We start from the raw sequence: 16,350 nt of genomic DNA on the forward strand, positions 1-16,350 counted from the left end.
AGAAGAGGGAAGAGGAAAGCATTTAGAGTACGGGCATCCCTTTGCATTTGGTTAAAATAGCCATGTTGAGCATAGCCCAAAGCTTCCTTTCCATAGCCATGTGATTCTTGCAATCAATATGTTCCAAGTGAATACGTTACAGATAGAAATCCCTCTTAAGAACTTGTGGTTTTGTCAAGGTACTACATTCGGCTTTAGTTCTTGTTCTTTTGATCTACATCACACTTTTCTTACTTGTGTATTCAGCAGGACCCTCCACGAGCCTCATGACACCCCTCTTGTGCGTACACTATAGATCACAATACATTTAGATCTAGATAAAATCTCTAAATTAATGCAAAAATTGAGAAACCAAAATCTCTTAACAATTTGTTTTAACTAGGTAACTTAACAAATATTTTTGCAAATCAATTTAAGAGTTATCACAAACTATTTTTGGGTACGTAAACAATTATAATATCCAAACATTTGCAAAAAGAAAAAAGAAGTGGGAGCTCCATAATCATTAGCGTGCACGCGAATGATTGGGGGGCTTTTGTCTCCATTTTCCCCCCCAAAAATTTAGATTTATACTTTCCTACCAAGTCTCAATAGAGCTTGTGCATACTTTTTTCTGTGTGCAAAATTTGGATTCATACCTTCTAATGGGTCTTGATAAGCTTTTGCATCATAAAAAGAGGGGGCGACCCAGAGCCTTCCCAACATCCGCGTGTGTGCGGATGATGGGGAGGCTTTGACTCCCCCCCTTTTTTATCTGATAAAAATTTGCTAAGACGTATCTCTGCTCTCTCTCTCTCTCTCTCTCTCTCTCTCTTCCCATCCCCCAATATCTCTACAAGGTTTGAAAAGTCAAAATTTTACAATTATTGTTTGTGTGGAAAAAGGTGATGGCCAAAATCCCTCCCATCGTCTGCGCGCACGCGGATGATGGGGGGGACTCTTGGCCCTACGCTTTTTTTGCAATCAGAGAGAGAGAGAAATGAAATGTCATATCAGTCCTGCGCTTTTATTGTAAGCAGAGGCGCAGAGAGAGAGAGAGAGAGAGAGAGAGAGAGAGAGAGGAAATGAAGTATTATATTAAACGTCTTCAAAAGGCCAAAATGACCAATGGGACCAAACTGATATAATGTTGGTGGATCTAATACAATGTTTGAGTACAAGATAAAAATAAAATTGAACTAACATGAAAAACAAAAATCATCATCATCATCAATTTTCAAGGATACCCAACATCGAGCATCGTCCGAGAAAGTATTGCATCGACCCTTGAAGAGCATCATCAATGTCCGCCTTTGAAAAGAGTTGGACGTCTCCCATGTTGGGATAGTCCTCATCCTCCCATTGAGAGATAGACAATTACAATGACAACACAGAGGAAAAGAGGAAAACACAATTTCGACACTTAGGTTACTTTATGGTTTAAAAAACGGGAGGGCCAAGAGCCCTCCCATCGTCCACGCGCGCGGATGATGGGGGCCCTTTTTTTATGCGCTCAGAGTGGAAATGAAGGGTTTGATCAGGAGTCGAAGTCAAGGTATCTCTGACTTCCCGCTGTCGCATTGTGTTGTTGCTTTATATGGTTGGTAGCTTGCAGCGGCCCTCTCTCTCTCTAGTCTCTCTCTCTCCCTCCCCTTCCTTCTCCTTCACTTCACCCGTTTGCAGTGCTATTCCCCAATCCTACCCCTTGATTGCCATGAGAAACTACCCGCCAATGAGCTCCTACAATACTTCGTTTCCTGACAGCCTCCACCATCCTTTTTGGCTGCCAATGAGCGCTTCTCCTCCTCTCATTTTGCTTGAGCGAATTGTTTCTCTCTCAAATGGCATCCTCTGCAAGTTGCCCTCGCCTTCTTGGCAAGCTCGTGGCTTCTAGACACCTCTTCTCTGCATGGTAGCCCATTCTCGGCTCCCCCCTCCTCTCTAGGCGCCTAGGGTGCCCTCTCTCTATGGCGGCACCATGCAGCCCATGCTTGGTCAATTATTGCCGCCTGCTCTTAGCAAACCACCATATATGATCTTTTTTGAAGCAAGGATGGGTTCCCACGAGAAATGTTCAATTCCTTTGAGCTAAACCCCATCGTAATTTATTGACTCCACCCCATGGAGTGCCAATGCACATAAGCATATCATTATAGCTCCAACTTAGCATAGCCTAAACGACCCCCAATCTTAGTCAACTCTACCAGATGATCAACGAACACATGCAATGGATTGCTCATAATGATAAATCTTGCATACTCCAAGGCTTTTTTGGAATAGATTGAGTCAATGACACCCACCCCATGATCAACGAACACATGCAATGGATTGCTCATAATGATAAATCTTGCATACTCCAAGGCTTTTTTGGAATAGATTGAGTCAATGACACCCACCCCAGTGCATCAAATGGGAGGCCCTTCTCTAAGACCGGTTGAAGAGTGCCTTGCATGGTGGTCAACTCCAAGATTCAAAATGTACTACAGACTAGTAGAGTGAGCCCAACTTAAAAGCTTCCACTCAGATGCACTCGAATGTGCTGTAATTCTTGCATCGGCATTATATAGGATTGTCCAGCTCTCATATGCACTGAGGAAAACCTAGAATCCATCAATGTCTCTTGGGAGAAGATTCTAGACTCGCTACACACTTACATGCTTGCATGCATACTTGACATGCTACATATGTACATACATGCTCATATGTGCTTTAGAATATGGGGCCTTACTTACTTACAATTGTACATGTGCACTCATCATTGTGTCTCACAACAGTAAACTGCGGTAACACCAAAAAACTTTAGAGCTAATTGTCTAAAGGGATTATACATCCATTGATGTTCTCCACAATGACTACACCACCACATACTCCCAACATAAAGAACTTATGAGATGATGACGAAGATTTTCTACAAGCTTTCATGGTGGGTTCAGAGGACAAATTCTTGTGTTTGGATACAAACTAATATGGCTCTAGTGCAGCCACCCACCTCAAAGACGCCAATGAAGAAAATGGTGGCTACACCAAATGGTGTTCTAGAGATGGGATCTAAATGGATGATTCACAAAAACCTCTCATCCTTGCATCAAATGAAGAGGGTTTTCCAAGAATGCTTATGGGATAGTACCTTACTTTCAAGCTATGATACCACATTTGATGGTTTTCCTTCTTAAAAAATGCTTGCAAGCCTGCCTTCTCAAGCAACTTAATGTCGTGTCCTGCAGATTATCACAACTTTCCATCCTCCACAAAGAAGTGCTCATGGAAAGCAATATAATGAGGTGTATTCTTCCACTTTGACCCTAGAAACAGGGGTACTCTCTAGTATTGAGAGCTGTAATTGTGGACTTCCAAATGGATTAAGTGAGTCCCACCATAGCCACAAGAATTCACCAGTTTACTCATTGGTGCAGTCCATTGAACCACAATTTTATTTTGGCAAGGATAATGCTCGAGCTAAATACTCTTCAATGGGTGGTCAACATGACTAAATTTCTCTTACATCTGCAAGGTTTTCTAAAACAAGCAATGTCACTTGAGAGGATGTTTCAAATGCAAATTCATGGTCTAAATAGGGCAATGCATGCACTACTGTAAAAATTGAGAATTGTGGTGTAGAGGTTTGTGGTCATGATGAAGCTACAAGAACTTCAACTTCATATTCATCATGAAAATATCTCCACCAATGGGGGCGTAGTTCATCAAGCCCTCAACACCAACTAGAAAGTACAATCTCCACAATACAAATTGGTTGCATGTGCTCTTATAGTTATCTATAAACTCACGACATCACGTGCATGCATGAAAGGTCCCTTTATAACACTCATATATGGGACCATTCTTCATATCATGCACCATTTCTTCAATTTAAGGGAAATAGAATATTTGTCTATTTTCGTTGTTCCATTGCAAGGAAAATGGACAAATAGTCTATGTGTAGTTAATTTTGTGGATCAATAGCGCTTATGATCGGATGAAAAACGAGAATGATATTGACTCCTAGCTTGTCAATTTTCGTTGTTCCATTGCTAAGAACAAGGAAAATGGACAAATAGTTTATGTATAATTAATTTTATGGATCAATAGAGCTTATGATTGGATGAAAAATAAGAATGACATTGATTCCTAGCCATGGCATCCAAGCTTTGCACCAATAAAGCTAGAAACTATCTCAAAATTTTGATCAAGGAGACCAAGTTTTGACAATGCAAACATGTCGTCATCTGTAGCACATCTCAAGCTCTGTGCTGAAATTGCAGTGGACCTAAACATTGATGGCTATTATATGAAAAAACAGGTTGCCTATAAGCAATAGCAATATGAATGCATGCCCTGTATCACTATATCTGCATAGTGACATATGTTGTAACTATTTAGATGCAAATTTCAATAAAGAAATTATACCCCATTTTTTTTGTGGGCTGAAAGCATGAAAGGGTGGTCAAATTTAAGGGCTTTTGTAGGTGGTTTTCGAAGTAGTTCTCAGGTTTTATTTGTTCTCTTCAAATAATTTATCGGGGATGTGGAAAATTGCAAGAAATGGAAAATTCCGCCACTTCAAGAATGCCATCATTTTTTGAACATCGTTTACAGGTAGAGGGTGACTGTGACTTCTGCTGCATGCCAGTCTACACAGCAGGGAAGCTACCCATGCGCTACTCCATCTTCATGCACCCTGCGTGAACAGAGCGAGAAAGAATTGCAGACACCTGCCCTCTCTGTGAAACCTCAATCTTCACCGAGTATTGTAATCCTCTCTCTCTCTCTCTCTCTCTCTCTCTCTCTCTCTCTCTCTCTCTCTCTCTCTCTCTCTCTCTCTCTCTCTCTCTCTCTTTTGTTGCAGTTGAGCAATGTGTTTGTTTGAGGCCGTTGTGAATCATGGATTGTGTTTTTTTATTTGTACAGTGATATGAAAACTCCACCACAAAAGTGCACCATGGCAGCAAAACTTATGGTGGTTCATCTAGTGTGCTTTCATCCAGTAGCAAGCCTAGGAGCTCCACAACATTGGGCATAAAGTCTGAAACTATCGGCAACAAAAGCATTGGTACATATCAACTCTATCTCTTCAATTGTAGAAATGTTCTTTTCAATGTTTGTTTATGTTTGTTTACTTTGTCAAATGTGGTTTGCAGCAAGATCTTCCAGGAAGATTCAATAACCCAAGTAAACTCGATTCTGCTACTGTCTACACACGAGAGGAGTTGCATGAAGAGTATGGCTTAAGCTTGGAGGGCAAGCTCTACCAGCACCTCGGTGAGGCTAATGTCACACCCATGTCACATCAGGATTGGTTGTCGGTCTTCATGAAGAAAAGGGAGAAGGGCTCTAAAATCTCTATGTATATGATGCGACTTGAGTTTGTAGACGAATGTAGGTTACTGTTTCACAAAGTCTACCAAAACATGCCAGCCAACAAAGAGATCACACACAAGTTTGCAATGTTGTTTGTGCACGAGCGATGCCCCAACTGCTCGGCAAGTCCTGCAGGTTGAAAGGTTGGATGGGCTGCTTTTGGTGAACAGGTTTTGGACCATTGCAGGAAGCTTCCGGGTGGCATTGACAAGAAAGTAAAGAATTGACTGGAGAACAATGAGGGGACATCACTTTAGCCCCTTCATCTTGAGAATGTCGGGGCAAGTCAGAAAAGTGGGAAAAATGCTCTCTTTTTTGGCAGCGCTTCTCTAGTTAGTGCCTCCTTCATAAGCCAACAAGTAAAAGCACAGGTGGAGCAGATTCTCGATGCAAAAAGGGATGCATTAAAGGTTTTGAACAAAACATTGGATAATGTGAGAATAGAGCTACAAGACAGGAACCAAAATATGTGGAAGATACAAGGGACACCTTCAACCGTGGTAGTGCTTCAGGGGAAATTGTAGGAGCTCCAGATATTGCAGCCCAACGTGAAGGCAGCTGTCGATAGTGACCCTGGTTTTTTTGGTGATTGAAGGCAAGATGGCTGCTCTAACTAGTACACTCACAGCTCTTGCGGTCGATGCAAGCAGCTCGAACATAAGAGATGAGGTGGATCGTCTCCAGGTATGTGTCGACCAAGTCAAGGCAGGATTTTTGTTTATGTGGTAATGCCCTAGGTACTTGGCATGGTACTCACTTCTATTTAGGTGGTTGTTTTGTCATGCCAGTTATTTCTGTTTATGTGGTAATTCCCTAGGTACTTGACATGGTGCTCTCTTCTATTTAGGTGGTTTTTTTTGTCATGCCTGTTATGGTGCTAAGCGCCCAACCTACCTGGTAAGGTAGTTTTTTCTATTGTGGGGTTCTTTTGTGACATGGCTATTTTTCTGTTAGGTGGTAGAATCCAAGGTACTTTATATGGTAGTTTTTTTTTTGTTAATACTTTGGTTTTGTACTCCTGTTTAGTCCTATCATGGTAATAGTGCCCAAGGTATTTGTCATGGTAGTTTCTTTTAACATGGCTTTTTTTTTGTTACGGTGACATTCACCAAGTACTTTTCCATGGTGGTTTTTTTGCTATGGGTGTTTGTTTTCTACCAAGGTGGTTGTAGGGCCATTGCTGATTAGTGTGTAGTGCCTAAGGTACCTGCCATTGTACTTTGTTTCTGGTCATGGTGGCCTTTCCTGTTATGGTAATAGCTTTTGTCTTGATGTTTTTAATGGAATGGCAGTCTTTTGTTATGACGGTAGTGTCCAAGGTACTTTTCTACTTGCCATGGTATTTTTCATTGCCTTGGTGGCTTTTTGGAGTGCCAGTTATTTTGTTACGTGGCAATGTCCAAAGTACTTTTTTATGGTAGCTTTTTTTTGTTAAAGGTACTTGTCATGGTACTTTGGGCTATAATGGTGCTTCTCAGATCTAATCCCTACACATTCTCTGCACATTACAAATTTGCATATTCATTTGCTCATGAAGTTTGCACCTTGAAGGCCACAAGTGTAGGCGAGCAAAAATCTTTGACATAGCAAAAACTTCATACTAGCTGCCACTACAATAACCTTCTCCACTCTATTTTGCAAGGTGAGACTTCAAATCCATGGGTACTAAAGCGAAAAGTATCACCAAAGTATATAAATTCACATTCTTCTCATCAACTTGGATGGTAAATTTTGTGATATAGCACAAATACTGCATTCTAATGCGTTGTAGGCCATAACACTATTGGGAGTCTACCCAACACATTAAGATCCACCATGGTACCATCATTAGGTCACCAGTTGTTTTATGCAATAGATATCCATGAAGAAGGCACCCCCTATACCTACTCGGTCCCTTCTTATAAGGTGGAATCCTCGCAGATAGATATCCAAGGCACCCGCTAATCCTATACCTACTCGGTCCCTTCTTATAAGGTGGAATCCTAGCAAATTCCAATCTCCAACTAAGGTTTCCTAAAGGCGCCATTTGAGGCCGTGACTAGCGCGTGATGAATAGACAGGCAGCTTGGCAACAACCAACAGGCGATGAAGAGAGAAGCAATTTCACAACTAGCAGGAAATGCAGAGGGACTCACACTATGATGCAAGGTTGCCCATGGGCAGCGTTGGGAGAGCTGACAGAGCAAGGCATTGATCGCGGTAGTCGTAAACAAGATCAGTTGCCTTTTATCGAATTGTGTCTGACATAGACGGTGACATGGTGTCCTCCCCGACTGATAGACAACACATTTGAGCATTGTAGCTGTGGGAGAAGCAAATAGAAGCGCTAGTTGTGGGCCTGTGGCACAGACAGACACACACACACACACAGAGAGAGAGAGAGAGAGAGAGAGAGAGAGAGAGAGAGAGAGAGACTTCTAGAAGCCTCCCTGCACATGGCTCCCTACCGGACCGCCCCCCACCTTGGGATCATTGCGAGAGAGAGAGAGAGAGAGAGAGAGAGAGAGAGGGAGAGGTTTTTTCAACAGCTAAGTAGATTCTTTTTTTCAATGAGTGTGAAGACGTTATTCTTTGGTGAAAATAGTACATAAGAAGATTTGAGAAGACGTTGGTATGTCTAACAATCCTATCCAAGAGCACCACCCTTTGCAAAATAATTAGCATGCACCTATGGCATGGAAACCTAAGAGAAAACTCTCAAAATAAGTGTTCTTTACACCACGGAGCTAATTCTAAGTTTTACCATGTCCTTCTTTGAGTTGCCCCCCCTCGACACCAACACCGGGCGGTCCCGACGGGGGTGTTTGAGTAGGACAACTCCCCAAAAGCCAAGATTTTGATGTATATCACCATGTAAATTTTCATCAATGAACTTTATTTGATGTGAGTAAGTTTGGGAGGGAACAAGTATAGCTCTTTGTGTGGAAGTAAGAAAACATTACGGTGTCTACCACACAGTGTGGTGGATGTGGGAAGGGATGGCAAAAAAGGGTCCTCGACAAGAGAGCGCTAAATTCTCAAATAGGGACCCTTGTTTGAGCAGCTAGCACACCCTTGTGGGCAGGCCCCTTTTCTCTACACCCCCCCCCCCCCCCCCCCCAACAACAAAAATTCCAAACCAAAAAAAAAGTGTGCTTATTTCTGAACTACACTATTTCCTTATTTCTTTGCCAAATTTTTTGTCTGAGATACAAGCTCTGCATTGCCAAATTTCCTTGCTACTTGGCTTTGGTGGCTTCTTTGACCTTTTTTTCCTCTCCAAAATAAAATACCATTGAATTAAGGTATAGCAATTGGTCCTACATCCTCCACAGTTGCCTGCTGAAATACAATTTTATATGTTGACACTATATTCTCCATTGCCCTTCATGAGCATTAGGAGTTTAGAAATATGGAATTTACAAAGGTCCAACACTTTTCAATTTTTTTGCCACAATCAAAGAGGAGCTTGTGAAGGCCATTAGTAGGGTTGTGGCAAAGAAACCAAAATGTTTTCTCCTTCCTCATGTTGTATAGACCTTCAAAGACCAACCAATGCAAAAGCTTTCTCCACTTGTAGACCACGATAAAGCTCGGTAATCTACTATTTCAATTCAAGTTTTCTCCCAAATTGAAATTCAAAATCTAGCGGGTAAAACCATATCATGTAACATATGAAAAGAGCTTGGCATGTCGGTCGCAGAGATCAATAATTTCTGCTCAAATCTGAGATCACATGTAGGAGTTCTGGAAGGTCAAAAAATAAATAAAAAATTTCTCCTCTTTTTTTGGAAAAAAAAGTGCATCCTTTCACCACTCTTACGCTTCCCTTACACATCCACCATTCATGCACACATGGTGTGCACTTATTCGCCAAAATGTTAATCACCTCCATAATCTCATGGCAAATAAAGAGGCCCTTCTAAACCTCATCCTCTTCCTAATGATGCTCCATATCAACAACTTAGAGAAACAAAAAATGAGACAGCTAGTAGTTATGAATGTAAGGTGCATGCACTTTCAAGAAAGTTTCCTTTCTTGGGGAACAAAATACGAGTAGTATTCCTCCAATGTCACCTTATGCCTCTTGTTAGAAGCACAACCAACAAAGGACGCATAGAGAAAATGTACAAAAGGAACCTATATATAAATAAATAGAAATCTAGAGAGGAAATTAAGATACGAAAGAGGAAATAGTGATTCTTTAATGGACAAGAAACTCAGGTCCATTATGCCTAACTTCCAATGAAAACATTCTAACAAAACCACGAAGACCTTGGTGAAGTGCTCTAAATAGAATTTATGGAACTCTAAGGGTCGTGGAATACTTCTAGCACAAGCCATGAAACCTTGTCCATGCATGCCCATGTACCTTTGGTGAAGTCTTGTTGCATGTATACCCAAGTCCCTTTGGTGGTCTTGTAGCACTCACCATTTAAACCTCTTGTGTTGTCACATATGTCTTGTAGGCTCATTCTTTGGCCACATTGAGGGAGTAGAGGTTGCCATATAGTATGTATGAATGCAAGCAGGAGGAGAAGTTTGCTTTGTGTTGCAATGGATGTGGGAGAGGAATTTGTTTGGTGTTACAATGGAAGTGGAAGAAGGTTAGTAGAGAGAGGATGTTTGCATAGAGGATGATTATGCTTGTTGCAGTCATGGAGGACTCGAGAAAGGGTTTCAAAAGAAAGAAAAACACTTTTTGCCTATAGGATAGGTTGGGGACAGCTTTGGTGAGAGAAAAATGATGTTTCGAAAATTTCCAAATTATTTGATTTTTTAAGATTTTGGGTACACATTTTTACTTTTAGAGATCCAAAAAAAAACCATGAAATAGGTTTGGGTGGCATTAAGGAGGGAAAATATGACTTTTTAGATTTTTCAAAAAAAATAAAATTTTAGGGTATTTTCAAATCCGAGCCAAAATAGAAGAGAGAAGAAATCAAAGTGGTCCCCCCCCCCGCCCCCCCCCAACCTTCTCATTAAGTACTTGAGACCATTAAGATGTGTAAGATTACCTTGTCCCCCTACTTTTCTAAAGGTATAAAGTGTGTCCACCGCCCTCTTCCTAATGATTGGCCTTAATTCCAAAGGGTCCCTAAAGGGTTCATAGTTTTCCTAATGTATACGGCACAACCATAATGTAAGAAAGGTAGAAGGGACCCACTTGTCATCCACCACAAAACCAAAGGAAGGTACCAAGATGCACCTCTCTGACCAAACCAACTTCCCCAACTCTCACACAAATCTGCAAATTGACTAATATCCATAAAGTAGTTGGCCTCAACCATTGTCTGCCTTGTATGGTATCATAAACAGCTTCCCTCATCCAAAAGGAGTTCTCATGTAAAACATCCACCTTGAATATGATCATGGGAGCTCTCTGGGCTAAGGAAAATGTGACATGTTCTTGACAACTGCCAGAAAAACACACTCTTCTTAGAGACATCCAAAAATCCTCATGGACCAATTGCAAAGAGGTGTGCAGGCAAGATCTCAAATAACGGGACATTTGCTTATGATGTAAAACCTATTGAATAGTCAAACTCCTCTGCAAACTGAGAAGACTCACTCTCTTGTTGCCCCTCAATAGTGCATGTTGTAAGAGACACCTACGATTGAATCTCCAAGAGATCCAAAGTCTGCTAAACTAGCCTATCTAGAGGCAACTTTGGATGCTCCTGAACTGCCATAGACTACAATTAAATCTCCACGAGATCCAAAGTTTGCTAAACTAGGCTATCTAGGGGCAACTCAAGTTGCTCTTGAATTTTCATCAGCTACTCGTCCTCATATTCTATCCCTTTGTCCAGCAACTATGGAACTCCTCTCGATCCTAATCTGGTAAGCCCTTCTCAAGAGGTTTGTATGGGGGCTGCTCCACCTCTTCCAATCTCTATCTCACTGCCCGCCTCTAAACAAGGATAGGTTGTGCCTACCCTTGTCTACCTGCCTGTCTCTTGTCTCTACCTTTGTGTCTGATCAACATTGTGTTGTTGCTAAGTACTTTGTTGTTGTTGACTCAGATCCCTTTGATCTCTATCATACTATTGCGCACGGTACTGCTGATATGGAGAATTATGTTGGGTTTGTTGTGGGTGTAGGGTTGCCTCATCCTACGTCCAGTTTGTCTTTGTTGTCGACCTCTAGGGAAATCCCTTACCAAATTCACCATCTTATGGCATTTAAGGCATTGATTTGGTATGTCCATTCCCATAATCCTCTGCAAATGTAAGAATCCTTTTCACTCAAAAGTGATGGTATCTTAAAAGACTGTGGAAGGGGTGGTAGCCACCTTTATAGATGGCATAGATGTCTAGATCCGTATGTGTGCAATACCCATGCTGGCATGTTTGTAATAGATGGGACTCTTGCTTCATGTTTTGTGCCTACTATCAAACACATAAATGGTATGTCAAAGACAAAATCCATTTGCCTCAATATGTGTGGCATCCAAAACTCTGGAAAAGCTGGTTTTACAAGATACTTCAAGACTAGACATGTGTCCTCAAAAGAAGCTAACGTAAAATCCTCGTACCACAAATGCAAAAAAAACAATATCTGGCCAAAGGGAGTGGAGCTGATGGCTCTAGAGGCAAGCTCTTGGGATGAGAAAATAGCAACGAAAGTGCTGTTAGTCAATGGGATGATGTCCCTCAATGTGCCTTCATCCGAAACGACTAGAGTACACTGCAACCACTCGCAAATGTTGACACAAGCGCAAATACATCCAGCTAGCTGGCCAACAACGTCTCTAAGAGAGAGAACCTCAACACAATCACCGATTTTCTATTGGAGACCCCCGGATATGATAATAGATGATGCCATAATACTCGAGAGGGCCGAGCCCCAAGAAACCAATTGATCCAGTACCTTCCCCAAACCCAACCTCACCCCTCCCTAACCAAAGTGTGATTGTGATGGAACACGTACGTGTAAGTGTGTGGATGTGTGTGTGTGTGTGTGTGTGTGAGAGAGAGAGAGAGAGAGAGAGAGAGAGAGAGAGAGGGCGTGTGTATCTGTCTGTATGAGTGGAAAAAATTGGCCAGGCAGGTATATGGTCAATGTGCAGGTTTGCATGCAACGGGTAGGCTTGTAGAAAGGTGGGCAGGCAGACAGGCTCTCTCTCTCTCTCTCTCTCTCTCTCTCTCTCTCTCTATATATATATATATATATATATATATATATATATATATATCAAATTTCTTGGACATAAGTGAGGAGAACTACAAGAAACATAGAGATAAAATTAGAAAAATCAATTGGCTGGTACACATCCTGGAATTACAAGTTTTAACTGTCTGGTACCAATCTTGGAATTTCCAAGTTAATTATATCATACAATTGTATAGCAAACTTTGTGTTTACGTAGAATGATCGGGCTACAAGAAACCGACAGTATATATGTATTTACAAACTGTGGGTTGTCGATGCAGGCAAAGAGAATATTGACTAGAATTCTGCATCTCCTTCTGAGAGCCGACATGCACGAAGCGCAGTAAATTCCCGCAGCATTCTGAGCATTTACTCTTGGCCTTCCTATGTACACTGCCCCATTTTTCATCTTTTCTCCAGGAATGGCACCTTCTCTTGACTTTCCTCAAGATCCACCTTTTCACAAAGGGCCGCTTCCTTTGCAGCTGGTATGAGTATACCTGTATGATTCAAAGAGGATTATGAGTGCTCTTTGATAAGTGTAACTTAGCGAGAGAGAGAGAGAGAGAGAGAGAGAGAGAGAGAGAGAGTGCAAAGACAAAGAGTTTGAGGGCAAATGAGAGGGAACTCTGTGCGCGTATTGATGTCGGGCATTAGATATAAGGCTCTAAATAAAACTCTTCTTATGAACTAAAAATTTTCATACAAATTCAAAGGAAAAATTTTACAGGTTATAAGAAGGCCAGTGGTTTAAGTCCATGGTACAATGGAAGAAATCAGTAAAAACTTGAAATCCAGTCATCTCATGCATAACTTAGGAATGGTGCAGACTCATTAATGCCATCCAAAAAAGTGCAAATGAAAGTACTAGGACACTTTACATTTCATGGTTTTTTGCAACGGATCCCTATGGACGCACCCAGAATGAAGAGCTTCACTTACCTAAACCCCAAATAAAGGCAGCCAAAAAGAAGACAGTCGTTAGAAGCAAGGTCGTAATCTGCCAATCTTTTAAATAGTCCTGCAAACAAAAGACAATGAAGTCCTCTCAAGTAAAGCATATTTATTTAACAACTTAATACATAGATAAGATGGCTACACAACCTGCATTGCTCCCACTAAAGGAGCAGATGGCACATCTCCAAATACATGAATGCATATTGTTGATACTGCTGTTGCAAGAGGCTGTAGTTCTTCTGAAGCACTGCCCAATATCAAGTCATTGACAGGGCTCTGCAAATAATAAAAGAATTATTTGTGACCCTTTGGGAATGAGAGAAATACCAAGTTTTACTACGAACCATAACATACCTGTGTTGCAAAAAGAAACAATTCTCCGACCGCAAACAAAGGAATGAAAGAATATAGACTCTTTGATAGAAACGACACAAAGCAAGCTATCCCTCCAACACTAGTGGCAACTGTAAGAAGCTGTAGTAACCAGAGCACAAGTAAGAGGGTATAGGACAATCTTCCCCAAAAATTTATGTATTTACATATGAGCAGTGAGACTTGTGGACATATCTGCACTACGTAGAATCTACATACCTTAAAGCCATTGGAGCTAGTTGCTCCAATACTGTCAAAAATGTTTCCTCCAGCAGGAGTTCCAATGACGGCACAGACAGCAGTCATGCACCCAAAAACGAAGTCCGCATCTGTCTGCAAAAACCTGCTTCTTTAGATCAAAAGGGCAGCGGACATTTTTAAGCACTTCCATGGTAGCTATTTGAAAATCCATACGTACCAAATTAAAGATAGCATAGCCTGCTCGCGGACCCCAATATGAATAAGCACCAAGCACCGCATTGAATGCCACAGAGCCTGCTTTCAAACTTGAAGAGTTAGGACTGTTCATAAGGCCTCAATAAGTCCAAATCTTCTACCATAGACATCATTATTGGAAAATAAGTATGCAAACCTGCCACACTAACTGTGTATATTTTGCTCTGAAACAGCATCTTGACGTCTCCACAAAACGCTTTAAGATGCATGCTTAAGCTCTTAGGAATGACAGGTTTGCCATTTCCTGGGTCCATCCTCTCTTCTGCCTCTTTTGGGTTTGTGATGTCTTTATCCATCTTGTTGGCTTCCCAAGTAAACAATTAATCAGAAAAACCATGTCCAAAGAAAATTTGAAACCTTGAAGTTCATGCTCAAGATGCAGAACCATCTGAATCTCTTCACGACAAAGATCTTGTTGAAACGAAACACACAAAATAAAGAATATTTTGCGGCATATAAACCATATGGAAAATTCCTACCTTTATTCTGAGCAAATCCAGCAGCAAAACCAATCAAAGCACAAGGAAGCATCAACACCGATTCACCCCAGAAAGCCACCCGCCAAGTGAAAGAGCTTCCAACCTGCAGACCCAAATTCTTAGCACAAATACAGGCAGCACATGACAAAATGAAAAGACCAAACAAGCATGCGAATGATCCCTTACCACTCCACCATAAACATAACCCAAAGCCATACCAGCAGGTATACACATATAGAAATACGCCAACCAACTTGATCTCTGTAGCATCATAAAGACCAGTTCCAACTCAACACCCAAATTTCTGTCATCATGACTAGAACAAGTTTGTATACACACAGAACAAACCTTGTTATGGGGAGCACTCTCACGAATAAATGGAGATGCCAAACTGATGAAAGATGCTTCTCCCACACCCACCAACCTACAACCAGAATCAGGACAGCTCAACAAACATGATTTGATTATTCAGATGCCAATACACTCTCTACTGCAAAGAAACGAACCATTGATACTACCTGTGTTGCTAAAGTAGCTAGAGCTTAAGACACAAAATAACTAGGCAGAGCACCCTTGGTGACAATGCACCAATCCTTCATAGATTTTGGTAGGACATAAAAATACATTCAGAATCATTAAATGAGACAGGTGGATCCACATGTGAGAAGGAATATTCCGGTTGAGTGATAAGAAGGATGACTAGAGTGTAGTAGATGGTCAGAAGTATTTGTTCTTGGTGGCCCAGCAGATATTCCAAATGCTCCAGTCATCCTTGTGGGATGATGCAACAGAAATATTTGTTCTAGGATAGGTGACGAGCATCAAGAAGGGCTTATTTGAACATCCAAAACAGGCATTCCTCATGTGTCACATGATCCGTGACTATGATCATCACAAAGAAAAACAGTACGGCAATACATGCAACACTGGGTGGGTGACTAGAGCATCAAGACAGGAATATCTTGCAAGTAGAGCAGCGGAGTAAGGAAGAGAGTCATACTTCGTGGGATGGTGCACCAAAAATATTTGTTCTAGAATAGGTGACTAGAACATCAAAAAGGGGTATCTCTTACGTGTCACATGATGAGTGACTAAGAACACTGCAAAGACCTATACTGTAGAACATGCAGATAAGATACTGCAGTACGAGTATTCTTTATATATGCGCCACAGGCAAGGAGGGGGGGGGGGGGGGGGGGGGGGGGAGAGGGGGTTGGTTTTCTTCAGTGGAAAAGGGAGAAGGGGGCGGGGGATATATCTTGCAGCTTGAGCAAAGTGCGGACTAAGGAAGAGATTACATAGTAAGACAAGCTAATGAATGAAGATGGGTCCTCAGACCAAGGAAAAGCAAATGTTCTTCAAAAATAGATATGTGTTGCATTCACGCGTGAGATTACCCCCATGGACACAAGAATGAGTGTGTGTGAGCATGATTAACCTCTGACTGAGTTTTGTAGGTATAAAGTTGACTAAGTTCGAAAAATTTAACCAGGAAAGCAGCAGCCACATAAAGGCATCAAATCTGGCCAGCTTAAATCAATCTCTCTCTCTCTCTCTCTCTCTCTCTCTCTCTCTCTCTCTCTCTCTCTCTCTCTGTGTGTGTGTGTGTGCGTGCGTG

General features: G+C 41.5%; 1 protein-coding gene across 2 annotated transcripts in view; it reads right to left on the reverse strand.

Annotated features, from left to right (window-relative positions):
• Nucleotides 1-12,540: 12,540 nt before the first annotated feature.
• The window catches only part of LOC147425061 (putative sphingolipid transporter spinster homolog 2), a 71,997-nt gene continuing 68,187 nt past the window's right edge, over nt 12,541-16,350 (reverse strand). For both annotated transcript variants that reach the window (XM_086500139.1, XM_086500140.1), the window contains exons 5-14: nt 15,081-15,156; nt 14,919-14,993; nt 14,733-14,835; nt 14,390-14,557; nt 14,216-14,292; nt 14,017-14,130; nt 13,780-13,899; nt 13,573-13,701; nt 13,411-13,489; nt 12,541-12,968 (exon numbers count right to left, since the gene is read on the reverse strand). In XM_086500139.1, the coding sequence (XP_086356265.1) occupies nt 12,874-12,968; nt 13,411-13,489; nt 13,573-13,701; nt 13,780-13,899; nt 14,017-14,130; nt 14,216-14,292; nt 14,390-14,557; nt 14,733-14,835; nt 14,919-14,993; nt 15,081-15,156 (1,036 nt within the window). In that variant the 3' untranslated portion in view covers nt 12,541-12,873. The remainder of the gene's footprint in view (nt 12,969-13,410; nt 13,490-13,572; nt 13,702-13,779; nt 13,900-14,016; nt 14,131-14,215; nt 14,293-14,389; nt 14,558-14,732; nt 14,836-14,918; nt 14,994-15,080; nt 15,157-16,350) is intronic.

The sequence above is a fragment of the Adiantum capillus-veneris genome, chromosome 25 (assembly GCF_014529385.1).
Source record: "Adiantum capillus-veneris isolate H3 chromosome 25, ASM1452938v2, whole genome shotgun sequence".
NCBI classification, from domain to species: domain Eukaryota; kingdom Viridiplantae; phylum Streptophyta; class Polypodiopsida; order Polypodiales; family Pteridaceae; genus Adiantum; species Adiantum capillus-veneris.